The 17,632-nt window shown below is 28.5% G+C and overlaps 1 protein-coding gene across 2 annotated transcripts; it reads right to left on the reverse strand.

The window, feature by feature from the left end:
- Positions 1-43: 43 nt before the first annotated feature.
- LOC113522474 (protein ROP) lies at positions 44-11,948 on the reverse strand. Of its 2 annotated transcripts, none has more exons than XM_026908163.3 (15): positions 11,860-11,948; positions 9,331-9,480; positions 8,968-9,123; positions 7,085-7,188; positions 6,535-6,683; positions 6,091-6,151; positions 5,789-5,943; positions 5,553-5,704; positions 5,312-5,466; positions 5,152-5,232; positions 4,814-4,981; positions 4,527-4,616; positions 3,246-3,343; positions 2,537-2,619; positions 44-2,294 (listed from the first exon to the last, which is right to left on the reverse strand). In XM_026908163.3, exons 1-15 carry the CDS (start codon positions 11,885-11,887, stop codon positions 2,161-2,163), a joined length of 1,764 nt encoding a protein of 587 aa, XP_026763964.1. In that variant the 5' UTR covers positions 11,888-11,948; the 3' UTR covers positions 44-2,160. The 2 variants fall into 2 exon arrangements, with proteins under 2 accessions (XP_026763964.1, XP_026763963.1); XM_026908162.3 differs by lacking the exon at positions 7,085-7,188 and adding an exon at positions 7,343-7,446.
- Between the last annotated feature and the right edge of the window lie 5,684 nt (positions 11,949-17,632).

Below are 17,632 nucleotides of genomic sequence, written 5' to 3' on the forward strand. Positions count from 1 at the left end.
AATAATGAAAGTAAGTACTTATTCTTAAAATAAAATATCTATCTGACGATTAAATATTTTTAATGAAACTTTTAACATCTCAATACTGGTAATTAATGCGTGTAGACAATAATACTTTTCTACGTAATTGCACAAATGGTTGGTTATAAAATAAGTCTGTGACACACTTATATGCTATCTATATTATAATGATGCAGTAAACCACGGCCAGTTTACACCATTTCCAGTTAATTCATTGGTTACAACAGTTTAAGTATAATGAATACATTTTTGTAGATATATATGAAATGAAAGCCTTAATTATGGCATTAGATAAAACAATTTACTTCTAATTAATAACCTTACAGATTAATTAATAAATGATTCACAAGTAGAAATGTTTCTGAAAATTTCAATTCTAACAATATTGACAAAACTGCAGCAAATTCTATTATTAAATATTGTTAAATTATGATTTATTTTCTAATAAACACATTTAAGTGAGATGAAATACATCTATTATGTAACATTATTTATTCAAACATTATTCGATTAAATAATGTTTAATTACACACATTACAGGAAAAAATTGTGAATAGATGATTATTGCAGCAACTGTCAGTGAAATGCATATGCGAAATAAACTGTGATGATACACACATTTCATATACATAATTCTTAATTACCTTGAAGAGCCAAGTCAAAAGTTCTAGAGAATAATATATATAAAGTTCTAGCGAATTGTAATCTACAGTATAAACATTTAGATATTTGTAGAGAAACTAACGGTGCATATGTTGTATTTGAATGGAATAACAACTGTTGGGGCACGTTACATTTTGAACAGTTAATTTTTTGTATTGTACTTATCACACTGCACCGGTTAAAAGATAGTATTCATTCTAGCATTTGGCATTAAAAAATGAAACAAAAGCAATAAAAAGGCATTAGATATGACTACCAACTTTGTTGTTCAATTACATAACTTTTTATGTGCACAATGTATTTTTAAAACAAAAAACGCAAAACATATTAACAAAGTTATGATAAATTATTTAAATACATTTAAACTCTTAAAACTAAATCTAAAATGATACTTAAAACTTTAAAGTTTTTAACAATATAAATATTCTACATGTAACAAAAACTTAATATACATTGAACCATCTTTAATTGTTTTAAAACATATCACAAATAAATCTATGTAAACATGTGTTAGATCATTATTCATTCAAAACTCTAAACAATGTGTATTTGATAATTAATGATATTATGTTGGTTGATCCAATTATTATATAATGAGGAAGTATCCAACAGCAAGAAACAGAATTTTTCTATAGCAATAAAAAAAAGATCAAACGATAGGACAATTCATTATAGTCCCAGTTGGCTGGGCACTTCTTCATATAAGACGATATTAGTCTATAATAACCACACTGGCGGCTAGTAATCACATGGTATGCCGAGATAAGACAGGAGGTCATGGCAATTTCGAAACAAATAGTAAATAAGAAAGTAAATAATCTACATTATATAAACAAACAGGTCACAATAACAAGCTTCGGAATGTAGCAATTATATTAATGAATAATAAATATTTAATTCTTTCATTTTCAGAAACAAAGTCATGAAAGTTTTGATAAACTATAGGTGTATCAAATTGTATTTAGTATCGCATGACAGATTTCTGATGTCTTTTTCATGTTTATAATTTAAAAGATACAAAGATACCTGTGTTAATAGGAAATGAAATTAAGAATATACATGTGAATATTGTTGTGTATGTTGCCGCGTGATTTGTAAAATCTTTCGTTAATTTTGGTAACCTTAACGTTAATACTACTCTTAGGACCTTGTTCTAAAATAAGTTTAGTTAGAAATCCTTTTTTTATTATTTTGCTAACGTTAGGACTAATAATAAGGAAAATAATCAAAATAATTATACTACTACAGGACATATATTACTTTGTATCTTTATATCTTCAATCGCAAGTAGTTGCAACAATTCAAGTTATAACTTAAGAATATCACAATCGATGGTCAAAAGGTTACTTCTACATAATTAGTTGTTTGACGTCAATCTACCACATGCCTACAAGTCAAGGCGTTTTCTTTAGTATAGCATTTAATTTTGTGAACGATACAGTAGTTAGTTATTAAATAGCTGATTTTCTCAGCTATTTAGGCAGTGAGTGAGCTCAAGTCCGAGAGAAATATTTCTGGTGTCATGATGTGGGAAGAGCCTATGATTACCTCCCAGTTCTTGAGGGCAGCTGTCACCTCATAGGCACAACGGATCTCAGAGAAGCATACACCTGAAAAGACAATATAGTTACCAATTCAATTCTATAACATTTGTAGTAATGTAACGTTTAAATTTTGTATTTATTATAATCACATTGTCGCACTAGTCCAAAATGTGTAATAATTACAAGTAATTTTGTTTAATTTAAAAATAATTGAAGATTATATATTTTTAACCACGATATATTAAATTTAAATGGTGGTTGTCATAAAATATAGAATGTTTATTGTAATAGGTATAAAATAAACTTACCACCGACAACAAAGACAATGAGGCGGGGTACATTTTTTATGGTCTGCTGTGCCTTATCTTTATGCCAATGACCATAACGAACACTGAAATAAAAGTTATTTTGAGTACAAGAACATACAAGAAAGTTAACGTCAAATATACTCTACAACTACTTCACGACATGCAATTGAATCAATAATAAATATGGATTTCTATCGATACTGTAACGAACTACATTGTGTGTTTTATATATAAATTTTCAGACCTAATCTAAAAATAATAATAATATAAAGCCTAGTTTACTTTGCTCAAATTTAGATTTAGAACTTCTACAATGTATGTGAATAAAAAATTAGAAATGAACTAAAACAGCATTACAAATAGTATATTTGACAGTTTGGTATGGGAGCTAATATGGCTTTTGTAATCTTAATGCCGTAGCAGTTTAAATACACTCCTACACTTTCCACACCACATTGATGATTGCAACTTCGATAGTTAAACAATATATTAATATTTATGGCTATTTTATTTGTATTGGTTTAAGAGTGTTCTATGTTTAAACTAGTATTATATATAAAGCAGAAATTTTTTATCTTTTTCTTTTGTAGTGGATAATTTATAAAAATACTTAAACGATTATATTTTTTTCATTTATAGAAAGCCACATTATCAAGCGGTGAAGAGCTGTATTTTAGTTCTCATTTCTTATAAAGTTGAGATCACTAACCTTGTTGGGGCCTGGTATCCAGAAGTTTGGGCTCGGCCCGCCAAAAATGGGAAGTGACGTTGGTCAAGTTTGTCATCAATTGCGTCCTCAATAATGTCCTAAAATAAATAGAATTTAGTTAATCATTTATTATCTAAATACTAGCTATTTAATAAATAATAGGCCAGGTGCGAGTTAAACATTGCCTGAATCGAAAAATTGATTGAGAAAAATGGCCTGTATTGTTTCTTATACGAAATAGACACAGGTAATAGATATTATTATTGATACTGCAATTCGTGATTTCTTATTTTGCGCCATTTTTAGTTATTTGTAATTATTTCAGATTTTTTGTTTAAAAAAAAAAAAAAAACTTCGGCGATAGCGGAATATACATGATACTCCACTTGCACTAGTAGGATCTCTTTAAAATGTTGATTACCCCTTTTGGACCTCTTAGCAAAGAAAATAAAAATATTTATTTGAATTATTTTTAAGTTTTTGAGATGGGGGAAAAGCACTGATGTAGCGTAACGATTACGCTTAGATATTTTTTATATAAATCTTTTTCATGTAAAACAGAGTATTAAACGAAAATTTTATAACTAATACGTTGAAAAAATAATTTGAAACAAAAATTATTTTCAAAATAATATTTTTTAACAACCCAATAAATTTTAGTTAAATAAGTGAAGCTAAGAAGTTTTCATTTCTGACGTGCAGTCCTATGACGATTGACGGCTTATTTTACATGTATGGACCAATGATATCTAAAACTGATTCAAACTTCAAATGGATAGCATTTGTAGTTACTGGGATAGAGTGCTGTAACAGACGGGTAGATGTATGATATATGATGTATGATAAAGTATGATTATTTTGGTTTAGTTAAAATAATTACAGCATTTTAATGACTATAATAAATAATAATAATATGCTATGACATATATTGAATAATGGTCCATCAATTACTCCTCTCCTATAAGCTATAATCTCACATAAATTTTTTTCATAATCAAATTTAAAATACGTAATATCACGTTCTATTTGTGTGCCGCGGCTTAGCCTGCGTGAATCAGTACATAAAGTATCTTGTGCTAATTTAGTATATAACCTACCTGTGTATCAAATTTCATTCATATTTGTTGAGTAGTTTTTGCGTGAAAAAGAACCAAACATTCATCCATTCTATCGTTATAAATTTTAGGTATTTATTATATTAATGAATAATTATATAAATGACTATCACTTCTGATCCAAGAAAGAATGGTATGGTATTTCAATAATGGTAATGTTACTTACTTTTATTACAGGTGTCCATCGTGACATTTGGTACGTTTGTTCAGTGATTCGTTCTTTTCTCGGCACTTGATATTGTTTTTTCCTGTTACCCTTTAAATATGACAAATTTCCATTATATAAGAGTACAAATAATGTATAAGGAGTAAAAAAAGATATTATAATTAAAAAATTTGTTAATTTAAACAAAATTAGTATGGGACATATACTTTTGTATATGTCAGATATAGCCGGATGAAAAATAATATTATATGCGTTACTAAATAATAAATACGTTATAAAATATTTACATCGATAACTACGTTGAGGCCGAGGTTGGCGAGATTAAGTAAAGCCTGCTTGTCTGACGGCTCGAGCTGTGCATGTGTTACCAACTTGTTCAAGTTCTCTTCTGATATACCATTTTTTGACATGATGTACAATGCGATAATGCGCATCTTGTTAAAGTTTGTTACACCCTGCAATTAACAACAAAATGACATTATAAAATATAGCTATCCTACTAATTGTTTTTTTAACTTTTGTTGATAGAATAGCTGTAAGCGTCTGAAAATTATATCAAGGCACGTCAAAAGTATTGTAACACAATCACTCAGGACATTATTTATTACAATTAGAAAAATCTTACTTGATCTAAAAGGACAGGCACAATGCTCCTCATGTGATCCTTTATTTTTTCTCCCTCTGCATCTGTTCCCATAGCAAGGTCCTTTGAAAGAAATAATAACATAAGATTCATGCTTAAATAATTACATGTCTGTATCAGCAAAAAAATTATTAATTTTTACCTGTTCTACTTTACAGAGTTTGTCAACATATCCTTGATAGGCTTTCATACAGTCTTCAGCAAGACGTAAATGTGTTGCGTATTTTGATAGTTCTTTTTGATATTGAGGCATTTTCTTGATCATTTGTGACAGATCTCGCATTGATTGTTTATCACCTAAAATGAAAATTTAAAAATATAGATATGTTATTGTTTTGTACAATAAATAAATTGAATAAAATAAATATAAAAAAAATATACACCTCCTCCCATTCGCTTAGATTCCGTAAATTTCTTCAGGTTTTTAGTAACAGAAGTGGACACAACAGCAATGTGTTGATGTCTAAGTTCAACCCATAGTTCATCATTTTCATCTAGCAATACCTCTTTTAATTGACCTTGTGATGCTTCATATCTTAAAAAATAAAACAGAACAGACGATAATTAAATATGTTTTGCTAAATTTTATTATTGGTTGATGTAAATAAATGTATATTACTTGTAAACGTCATTTTCAATAGGTAGAAGATCATATGCCATAGCTTGAAGAGTAAGTTCATGCAGTAAGGGTGAGACACAATCGAAGCCACGATCTAAAACAAGAAGTTGAGAGCGCGCTTTCTCAGGTCCTTCGCCCATTGTTGGCTCATCTGCCTACAAATAATTCACATTATTACAATTAAATATGTTTTAATTTAGATGTTTCTATATTACGTCTATTGTTTGAATAAGCACAGTGGAAAATATTTTAACACAGAAAAAATACCTAAATAAGCACTCGATAAATTAGATTTATTTTACCTTGTAAGCATCAAGTTTTTGCTGGATAAGTTGAGCAAGTTCAACATTACGTTCCCAGTCGCTGGAAGAGAAAAATATAAATTAAAAAATCTGGATTTATACATTTTATTGACAAAAATATGCCGCATACTAGGGTCTTAAATGTGTTGTCTCAAAAAGTAAAATCGAATCATATTGCAATATAATATTGATAATTCATTATTGGTTTAGGAGTTAATATAGAAGTTATATATAGAATAGAAATGGTCAAAAATGTCTATATGTTTGCATTTATATTATAAAATTATTACATGCTGTACTATCTATAAGAAATAAGTATGTCTAAAAATAGCGGCTAACAGCACTAAATAATTTCTATCCATACTTATTTGAAAAGACTTGAAGTGAAAATAAATAGTATTCTATTCTAGTAACAATAACCAATGATTTAAGCACTTCATGTACCTGCGGTAACGGACAGAAGGGTACTCTCCAAGTGTAGCGCAGAGGGTAGCAATTTGCTCTGCTATGCGCTCCATGTTAGCATTGCGAGTCTGGGCCAATGCGGGATTATACATACACTGGAAAGTCTCAGGCGAATCTAAAGAGAATACCTGTAACAATTATTGTAAACAAAGCGAAAATTATAACAGCAATAAAATAATAGATTACGTAATATATCATTAATGAGAAAGATGTATTGTTATTTTAAAAATGTGGCTTTATTTATGCAATTTGGAATGGCAAATAAGCCGATGGCCCACCTAATGGTAAATGACAATTGTCATCCAAAGACATGAACGGAATTATTGACATAAACCCCATGATATCCTTTATACATTACCATTTGCCAAGGTATGATGTGTATTTTATCTGTAATTTCATTGCTGTAGCCTGTTTTTCAAATCGAAACAGTTATGCAAGCATATCTGCTTCGCGACAGAATATGGAGAGTGGGATAAAAATAGCAGACAAATGACTGAATTTATGACTCAACAAAAATTTGCATATTCACCTGACTTTCATATGGCAAGAAAGCTATGTTGATTTCCTTCAGTGTTTTGATTTTTCTTGCTGCTGAAGACTTGCATAACTCATTGAATAATTCCTCAGGACACACTAATGCAGCGTGCAAAACAATGTTCACATATTTGCATAACATATATTGACATACATATAATAACATCCTTTTACACTAAAGTAAATGAACTTAGGCTTTAAATTTGAAGGCATGTTTCCTTATAGTGAAAGAAATGTTATTTTTAAAACAAACCTGTTGTTCATATGGAATGAAAGCTATGTTGATTTCCTTTAATGTTTTGATATATTTAGCTACTTGACTACGTGACAATTCATCAAACAATGCATCAGGGCAAGCTGTAAAATGAAAATTAAATAATATTGAAAATGCAAACAAAAACAGAAGCATGAAATGAAGAAGTGAAAATATATTATTTAGTAATAATAAGTTTACAAGTCTTTGTAATAACCATAAAGAGTAACCAGTTAGTTTATCCAAGATAGTTGAGTTTGTATATAAATAGCAAAAAATAACATTTATTTCCTGTCTAAAACAACAACAATCGTAATATTTATACCTATGTATTTTAGATGGTGAAATGTTCAATATATAGTTTAAATGATAGAATGCTTAATAGTTAAAATATGTTTGCAATAAGTTTTAGTTATTATGAATAGGGATAATAATATGAAAGTAGGTATCTATTATAAGTTATGAAACTATTTTAGTTTGAAGTTATAGATTTTTAAAACTTTGTGGCACTTTAAACTTTTCGACTTTGGCAGTCGATCTTAGTTAAAAATTCTTAAAAACACGACCTAATTATTATTATAAGTTTAATTTGAAGTTTTTTAATTTGAAACTAAAAAAAAAATTGTTCTGTTAAAAAAAAAACTGGTGGTCTACCATGAAATGAAATTCCGAAATTTCGGGCTCAATTTCGTGTTTTTGTTCGTATCAAAATCGACCCAGTAAATGGAGCTTAATATTTTATTCATCATAAACCCTATTCTAATAGTCCTAAGGAAAGATCTTTTAATATTTTTAATAATTTTAAACAGCATGTATTATGTAATTTTAACATCAAATTTCTGTTTCGTTTGTCCCCGAATTTTCGGAAAATACTACTTCAAGTATTTTGATTTAAAAACTATTTCGATAAAATTTCTATAGGACCAATCTGTAAGTACATATATCCTTTCAGATAAAAAAAAAATCTAAATCAGTTTATTACCGACAGCGTTATGAGGGAACAAACATGAAAATTCATGGAATTAATTTTTAGATTGTTTTTAGTGATATTTAAGTTTTGTTCTGTTTTTAAGTAGGTAACTTATTTTTATAAATTACAATACAATCATATTGCAACAAAAATACTTAATAATACTTTTGTTATTTGTTGTTGTAAACATTTCAATCATATTGTATGCAAAGTTTTATTAAGTATTATTGGAAAATCTGAAACAGAAACCAGACATATTTTTTTTTGTTAATAAAATATTTGTCATACAAACATTTTAGTAACAAAAAAAAATATAAAGTATTTTTATACAATGCCAATAATAGTCATCAAGTGTATAATACTAATTGGACAGGGCAAGGGATGGGCAGCAACATCCTTCTTAAAATATCTCTAAAAGCCTAACTGTGGTTGCCAACCCATCTGCCAAGCATGGTTACTACTAGCAAAACTCCCCTTATTGGGAAGGAAACAGCAAGTTCAGTAGTGGAGAGTTAACGGCTGAAATAATAATAATAACTAATTGGATAAATATAATTTGGTCTGTTTATGGTTATTACAAATAATTAAAAACTAAAATTAGCATTCAAAATATTTCTTTCAATTTGTAACTTTCATCATTATTAATAATCACTACCTTCAGTGAAGAACACATGAGCAGCTTTGTACATGATGCGATTACCAACAGAGAAATCATTGATAAGGGCATGTACAGATCTCTCTGATGGTGTGATGAGATAAATGCCATCCATGGTACATAGTGGTTCTCGCTTCTTGTGGATGTCTTCAACCACTGTAAAACCAATTATGGCATTTTAGTCTGAGTATAATATTAAACACTTGTAATATAATGAGGATTGTTAGTGCATAACTGGTTTTGATTACTTAAATTAAGAATATCAATAGGAATACTCATATTGTTAGCAATGTGCACCAGATTGAGATTTCTTAACAATAGAATTGAGAATTGTATAATAAATAATTGTTGAATTTCACTTACAAGTAATGCCTTCAGCTGAGATGTCATGCATTTTACAACAAGCAGAGACCATACGCATAGACAGCTGATCCACAATGAGAATCCGCCATTCTATACGTTGAGACTCCTTTCCTTTGGGTCCGCGATAGCGGATCACTTCATTCATAATCTCTGTAAGGAATAGATTAAACACTATAAGTATATAAAAATATAGTTGAATACTAACAGGTGAGTAAAGTAACATAAATAATTAAAATATAAGTATACTTTTAGTGATGCACCATTCATTCATTAAAACCTAATTTATTTATTTATTACATCCACTGGGTGAGCCTTACAGTCTTCCAATACGCCCACCCAGGAAAGCATGAATACAACAACATATAAAAAAAGGAATATTACACTAATATAAAAAGACTTAAACAAAAACGTCTGAACACAAATACTCTGTGGTCAACCGACAAAACTCCAGCAAGTTAGAGGCAAATACATCCAATTGCGGATACTGGCTCAAAATATCATTGAGTAGTTTCAATGCAAGAGACAGGGGAGCCTGCTTAGCGAACTCTGTTCTTCGCAATGTAACATCGAATAAGTGCAGTCGACGTGCTCGCACATAGTTACTGGGCGCTCCTATTGATATTGATTCCAGTACAGTTTGGTTACACTTTTCCCCCCGCACTAATTTTAACACATATTCAATTAAATTTAGTTTTCGTCTCACTTCAAGTGTATTATAGCCCACCATACCCAACAAAAACATACTCGGGTATATATGGGGATAAGACACCTTGAAACCATACTGTTTTTGGTACAGCCATCTTACAAATTTCTTTTGGATTTTTTCCACCATAAGTATATATTTAGACTCATGTGGGTTCCAAATAATTGCGTTATTTTCTAATTTACTATGAACAAAAGCATTATATAGCAATTTAATAGCTTGTATGCAATCCAATACATTTATACATTCATATCTATTGAATCCATCCTTAAGTCAGTTACTACTGGGAATAGTTCCTTGCTTTCAAGACCAGGATTTTAAACTACATTGGTAGTTTGGTATTCATTTTCAAGTTTTTCTTCTATTTTACTGGTATTGGATATTGTGCTTTGTTTTCATAGCCTAATGTCCATATCTTTTAGATGAAGAAGTGCATTTGGGAATAGTTATTCATTTAATATTTTTAAAAATATGTTTGTGTACAATAATATTATGTTTTAAGTGTTTAATAGCTTTAACAAATTTATGTTTCAGAAATTTTTATACTGTACTACATTATTCCACATACCATACTAAAATTATAAGTAATCCTATTCAGTTAGCACTTTTTTTTTATTTGGTGATGGTGTAAAGGTATCTGTGCTATCAATATATGCTGGTAGTATACCAGTGAGAGATGATAGATGAGGATAAAAGGTAATTGGCCCATCAAGATGAATTCAGTGAGAATTAACCACTATGGTTACCAGAAGGAAAAGCACAAAATATGGGTCAACATGCAACAGCTTGGCAAATATAAGATAAGAATACCAGAGGGAATCATTTGGAGGTTGATTTGGGAGTATATTGTTAGAAATGGACCTATTTAGATCCCATTACTAATAATCCCTTTTTCCCTTATCAAACTCATATTGAATGTGTAATGTAAATCTTTATTATTCCTGATTAAATTAGTGAACATAGGCTATTTTTACCCTGGTCAGTAAACATATCTCTGTAGTACAAGCAGGTAGAAATTAATATAGAGTAACGAGGGATTGGATATAGGTAGTTTATTATTTATACAGTATTATAATAACAAATATATGTAATATTAGGATAATACTAGGTGTATGTATTTTGGACTGTGAGTATATTTCAAATCTTACTAATATTATAAATGTGAAAGTGATTTTATTACCTATTGTGGCCTTAAGGGCTTAACTAACCACTATGAAATTTGGTATACAGGTTCTATATGAGATGGAGAAGGCCTGGTTACTCGGACGAAGTTGCGGGTAAAGCCAGTTACCTATTTTAAACAATGACTAGTGACGTATTGCCGGCGCACCCCACCCCACTGGTCTTTGACATAAGAAAATCAATAATTTAAGAACTGCTCACTGCATTGGAATTTCACATTATAATAAAATAAATAATTAGATTTAATCCAAAGCATTAATACTTTTTAAACTGACATAGAATTATTATGAAAAATAATAGGCACTCGAATTTTAGGTATAATATTATGATTTGTTTACATTGGTGTATTATGCATAATAGCAGTTGAAAAATAAAAATATAGTACATACTTCATTTTTAAACTTGTACAAAATTACAAGATTAATAAAAAATAGATTGCTTATAGTTTGCAAAATTGGATATTTTCGTTCCTAGTTTAATAATTAGTCATCGCAAGGGGAGGAATATTTTGTTGTAATGGCATATGGACTAGTAGGGAAGTCGGTAAGAAAATAATATAATTAAATGAAGAAATTATAATTATATATTGTAATTTAGGACTAGAAACATATTTTAATTGTTATTAAATAAATATTTTTACTTACTTTGTCCAACTAAAGCTTTGAGAGCCATCTTGAACCATAGACTACTATTTTTTTTTTATTTCACATGAGTAACTTTTGCTAATTCACACAGATACACAAGCGTTATTTTAATTGCTAGAGTAAAAAAATACTATTCCTATGAAATTTTTATATGGAAGTAAATTGTTTAGCATATATTGTTTAAATATTAATAATTAGGTATATTCTCTTTTTAAACAGAGTACTCATATTAAAGAACAGATTCCTTAGTCGAAATTCTTCCGTCTTTTTTCAAGAGTGGTTATAGTTTAAGCTTGACCTTTGTCTCGAGCTTGCAATTGTCTACGAAATATTAAAATGGGAGTTTAAAGTAAAACGTACTTTAAACATTAACAGCAATACATTTTAATTGGTAATAAATTTCGCTTTAGCTATTCTTTCTTTACTCCTTATTGTACATAAACATATTGCTAAAAATATTAAATATTAATGATTGTTATTATATTTGATAAAACACAGATAAAAATAGTATGTAATTCTCTGTCTATGATTATAATTGTACCCTTTCTGATTGGATAAAATGCCAATCGAGGACAATCGATAAAAAATATAGACAGGGATAAAATATATTGCTATTTCGCTAACGTCCTCGACTAGAGAAAATGTTGAAAACGGTAACATGAATGAATAGTGATAGGTATACACCTAGATAAAGAACAGAGCGACAGCAATATTGGCAATTCACCAATTTCAATCAGTTTTTGAATGCGAGTGTATGTTGTGGTTGTGTTATCGGTTAGAGTATTTTTGTGAATATCACGTGTGTAAATGTTTTTGTTATGAATTAGATACATTAACTATAGATAACTGAAAAACATCAATTTTATGGACTTTTATATTATAGAAGGTAAAATTCTATTATACGCTTACATTTTTTTTATATAATTTTATATTTCATTATTTTTTTTATTTGTAATCTACAGATTTTTAGGTACCCTAATCAATGTATAAGTACCCAATTGAGTTTAAAAATTTAAAAAATCATTTAATGGTTGTAATAATTGAAATATTTTTATTTAATGACTATATTATTTTATTTTTATTATACTGTCTATTTTAATTTTTAAATAATAATTCAATTCACTTAAAAAGGTTTGCTGGAAGAAATCTCTTATTAGAGATAAGCTCGCCTTTATACATTACGTTTAAAATTAATTGTTCTTAATATTATGTTTGTGTAGAATAAAGAATAAAATAAGTAATCGAGCTACAGCTCAATCCATTTAATAATAATTTTTTAAATGTTTTTTTATGCCTTACAACATATCAACTAATTTTTGAGTAAGTACGTAGATAGATATTAATTTATTATTAATTGCAACGATTTTTAGGGTTCCATACCTGATTACATAAAAACGTTATAGGTACATGTTTTTTTTATTAGACGATGATTTCGGCTTTGGTTTATATATTAAGTATCTGTAACAAGATTAGGTATACTCTATCATAGTTATATACATATTATCGATTTAAAATTTGGCAGTATTGTTGTCTTACCCTTATTGTAATAGAAATATAAAACATATTTTTATTTATTTTTTGCTAGAGGGTCTAAAAGGGATGCTAGAAATTTTATAATAGGTAGGCAAACGAATAATTGGCATGACAAAAAAAACAGGTTTGTTGTATCCGATTACAAATAAAAAAAATGATTAATTGATTGCATGTTTCGATTTGTTACTAATTTAATTTGGAGAATATTTCTGTGATAATTTCAAATAATCTTGGTTACTTATTTATTTTTATTGAAACAGTCTATAGTTTTTTTACAACATAGGGGACAAACGAGCATACGGCTTACTCTATGATAAGTGATTATCACTATCCATAAAGAGTTTGCTTTTTCTTTTTGTGACCCATAGTTTTCAATTTAGGATAGGAATATAAAAAAATATATTTCATCCTTATTTCCGAAGTTTATGAAGAAAAAATGTAAAATGGTTACCTGGTTAATTTATTTTAGTCATACAAATGTAACGTATCTATAACATAGAAAGTAACTACACACTTATTTTGTAATATTATTGTATCGATAGATTTCTAATAAAACACTGAAAATCTATCAGATAGAAGTAGATTAGGTAAGTATAGTAATATGTGAGATGGAAGGTGATGTGCTAGTATAATTTTATAAAAGTTCGGAAAGCCATGAGTTTACAGAAATGTAGATTCTATACCTAGTATAGAAAGTAAAAGATACTGTCGTATTTCGTAGAAATTTTCAAATTGAAGACTAACTATTTCTATGACTATTAAGAAATACTCGTATGCATTGTTAGTTTTATGAACTTCGTAAATTTTCTGTAGAGCATTTATTTAGGATTAGTTTAGGTCCAGTGGCATTAACAATAATGTGGACTGTAGGAAGGTACATATTTTATGTTATCGCATCGATTCAATGATTAACATAGTTGTATTTTTATTGGCAGTTGGTGAAAGTAAGGCGCGGCGGTCGAGGACCCAGCAGCTGTGACGGCTGTTTCAATCTGATCGACTGTTACTAGTGTACCTATAGGATAGTGGAATATGTAAAGTGGCAATGTGTATAGTCGTATCTACCAATACACATTTGGTAGTGTTTGTTATTGTATTGTGAAAGTGTGCGAAGATGAAGGTCGATGATTTGCTGGTGGTGATCCCGTACCCGTGTCGTGCTGAGGGTTGGCTTGACCGATGCGGTGAGTTTTATTAATTAATACATTATTTTTTACTGATTACTAATCTGAGGTAAAATTGGCAACTATCTACAGTGAGTGTACTTGTACCTGCGTCTATACTAGATCGCTATTTTTAAATTGCATTGGCGAGAATATTTGGGGCAATATTACATAAGTGTGTTCAGACAACGACACGAGAAAAACGATTTGGATTGAATATCAGTAGATTAAAGTGAATGTTATTAGAATAAAAGAAATTTCATATTTTCGGATTACTCACATTTTCAAAATTACCCGAACGCACCAATCAAATAGTTTTGATAATATTAAAGCTATTTAAATCAGCTATTTAAACGTATTTTTAAGAATATCTATATCTGTACCACCCTCTTCATAAAAACGCCAAAGTGTAATAAATTTAAGTTCTTTTTTCTTTTTTAAAAGTTATTTTTTAATAGTTCTACTGTCAAATATATCATTATTAAATTATTGCCATACTGCTGATTTCTATTTGTTTTGTAAACATGACTAATTAACAAATTCGTTTTAAGACTCGATATACGATATTGATATGGAGAACTCAATGTTCTACACAATTTTAAACGATAGAGAGGTCATTGACAGTTGTATTGTACATGTATGTACAAGTATATCATCATTTGTTCAATTTTTGTAAAACATTCTTATGAAATTTCATTGAAATCCGTTCAACCATTTTCTCAAAATGGTATAACTTCTAAAAATGACATTCTTTTTCTTATTTATTTCTAACTAGACAAGAATATTTATATACGTTCTGCAAAAAATTGACTTTACAAAAACACGATTTTTTTAAATACTTAAATACTCTATTTTAAATATTGCTTGTTATACATAAAGATTTTATTTCGCAATAAGTGGTCTAATATAGTAATGTTTTAAGCAAAAAAAAGCAATGTTTCCAATTGTGAAATAATTTATGATATTAAAGTTGGTTTTATGATATAAGTTTTTGTCAAATATTTAAACACATTTCGATATACATTTTAAATTAATTGTGGTTAATTTAAATTTGAAATTATCACCACCATAAGAATTCTTTTGTATTATTTTGGTATTTAGTAACCCTAAAAAGGGCGTCAAACTTTCTATTTAGGTAGCTCTTACCTAAATAGAATTCATTAATATATCTACAAAAAATAAAAATAATCTTTTGAAAGTGTTGTTTAAACATGTCTACACGAAACAATCATGAAAGGAGACCTTAAAACAATTAGATACGTCTTTTCTACAAAATTTTACGATATTATTCATTTAGAATCTTTTAAAGAATTTAATTTATCTACACACCATTTTTTCTGTAGTTATATTATATCTACCATACATTTTCATACTCAGATTTGGCGGCAAAATTCAGTCAAGTTGGCATGTACATATAACTTTTAATAGTTAAAGATGATTTAGCCAATACCTTCAATTTTGTAACCTACTCTATGAATTGATTTCGATTTGTAACCGTTGGGCGTGATTGTGTTTAATTGTCGAAATGCTGCATACCGTGTCGAATGCGCGACAACGCGCAACTGTTTTCTACTTCATTGGCAATTAAACATTGACTTGACGCCAGTTTAGATTAATTGTTAAGCATCGCATCATAAGGTTACTCATCCAAGCACTGACCTCATCTTAAATTATAACCCTACACTCACTATAGACTATTGTAATAACCAATAAATCATAATGAACGTATATGTTTTGACATTGTAGGCACCTTTTCATTGTAGGCACCTATGTTAATAAATGTAATATATTTGGTGACTAATAGCTGAATAGTTTCAGAAGTTTTTATAGAAATTTATTATTCATTAATTTATTAATGACTTATTAGTTATCAGTTCACATAGCAAATTGTTTGTACATCTAATTTATTAGAACAGGTTGATATTCCACTGAAGGCTAAAAGTCATTTATTATCTTTGCTGGTTCTTTGGCGTTTGTCGTAGTTAAACGTTTTTTACCTTCACCTTAGGTGTCTGTTTGAGACCCAATGTGTGAAAAAATATTTGGAGATCTTAAAATCATAACAAAAATATGTAAAGTCAGAAATTAATCATAGTACAGTGATAGCGTCAATCTTTCATGATACTCATATACCACAAAGAGAAATTCACTTTTCAATTTTTCAATTTCAATTCTCAAAACAGCCACTTATACTTTTCTCGTCTAACTAACCACTACTGCATAACAGAACTTGCATATATTTCGTGTAGAATTTAGTAATCAGTCATCGGCTTCACTACTAAATCATAGATTTCTAATATTTTCAAAATCAAATATTTTCGATAGCAAAAATATTAATATGGAAAAACTAATATTAAAGAAAGTATTTTTTTTAATAACTTTATTATTAAATATCAATAAATAAATTCAAAATCATTAAATTCAAAACAATTTCAATAATTTGTATTGTTTAGCCATTACCTGTAAAATACAAATTATTTGCAAAATAATATAGTTGCAAAACAAAATTACTCGATTTTGTTAAAGTTTTTGTTATTTTCATTAGCAACAAAAATATAATGTTTATACAAAAATAAATAACAATATAATAATAACAAATATTCTTTAAACATTATTGTTTAAAGAATATTTGTATTATTAAGCCATATATGAAAATTATAATAATCATTTCATCATTATAACATTTCATTTTTCTATATACTTACTTTGTACGCATATGGTTCAATTTTGTCAATTAACTACAATAACATACATAGATTTCTACTATTGTATATATTTCGGTACTCGTTGTTTATTTTTATGTAATATATAAAAAAAAATTGTAGCTATATTTTTTTTTGTAATGACTGTTTGTACCAAAATAAAAAAAAAATAAAAAATTGTAATAGGTAAACCTTATATCTGTAACTGTAATTAGCTTCAGAGGTTTCTGTTATGTAATCATCATTGAACCTTGTGTAAGTTTTATCAAGGAATTTTGCAGCAGCTTTTGCAGATATATTTAGACATATGTAATGAGCTCATTCTGCTTCATTTTCAGTACCTTGATACTCTGTGTAATCTGCGTTGTTGGTGAA

The sequence above is a fragment of the Galleria mellonella genome, unplaced genomic scaffold (genome assembly GCF_026898425.1).
Source record: "Galleria mellonella isolate WM207_F2 unplaced genomic scaffold, CSIRO_AGI_GalMel_v1 utg797, whole genome shotgun sequence".
Classification (NCBI taxonomy): Eukaryota; Metazoa; Arthropoda; class Insecta; order Lepidoptera; family Pyralidae; genus Galleria; species Galleria mellonella.

Excerpts from the sequence above, each read along its gene's own strand:
- LOC113522474 (XM_026908163.3), bottom strand. The coding sequence starts at position 11,887 with ATGGCTCTCAAAGCTTTAGTTGGACAAA. Across the intron at positions 7,189-8,967 it reads TCATGTGTTCTTCACTGAAG|TGTGTCCTGAGGAATTATTC; the intron begins GTAGTGATTATT and ends ACGCTGCATTAG. Across the intron at positions 6,152-6,534 it reads CCTTCTGTCCGTTACCGCAG|CGACTGGGAACGTAATGTTG; the intron begins GTACATGAAGTG and ends TTTCTCTTCCAG.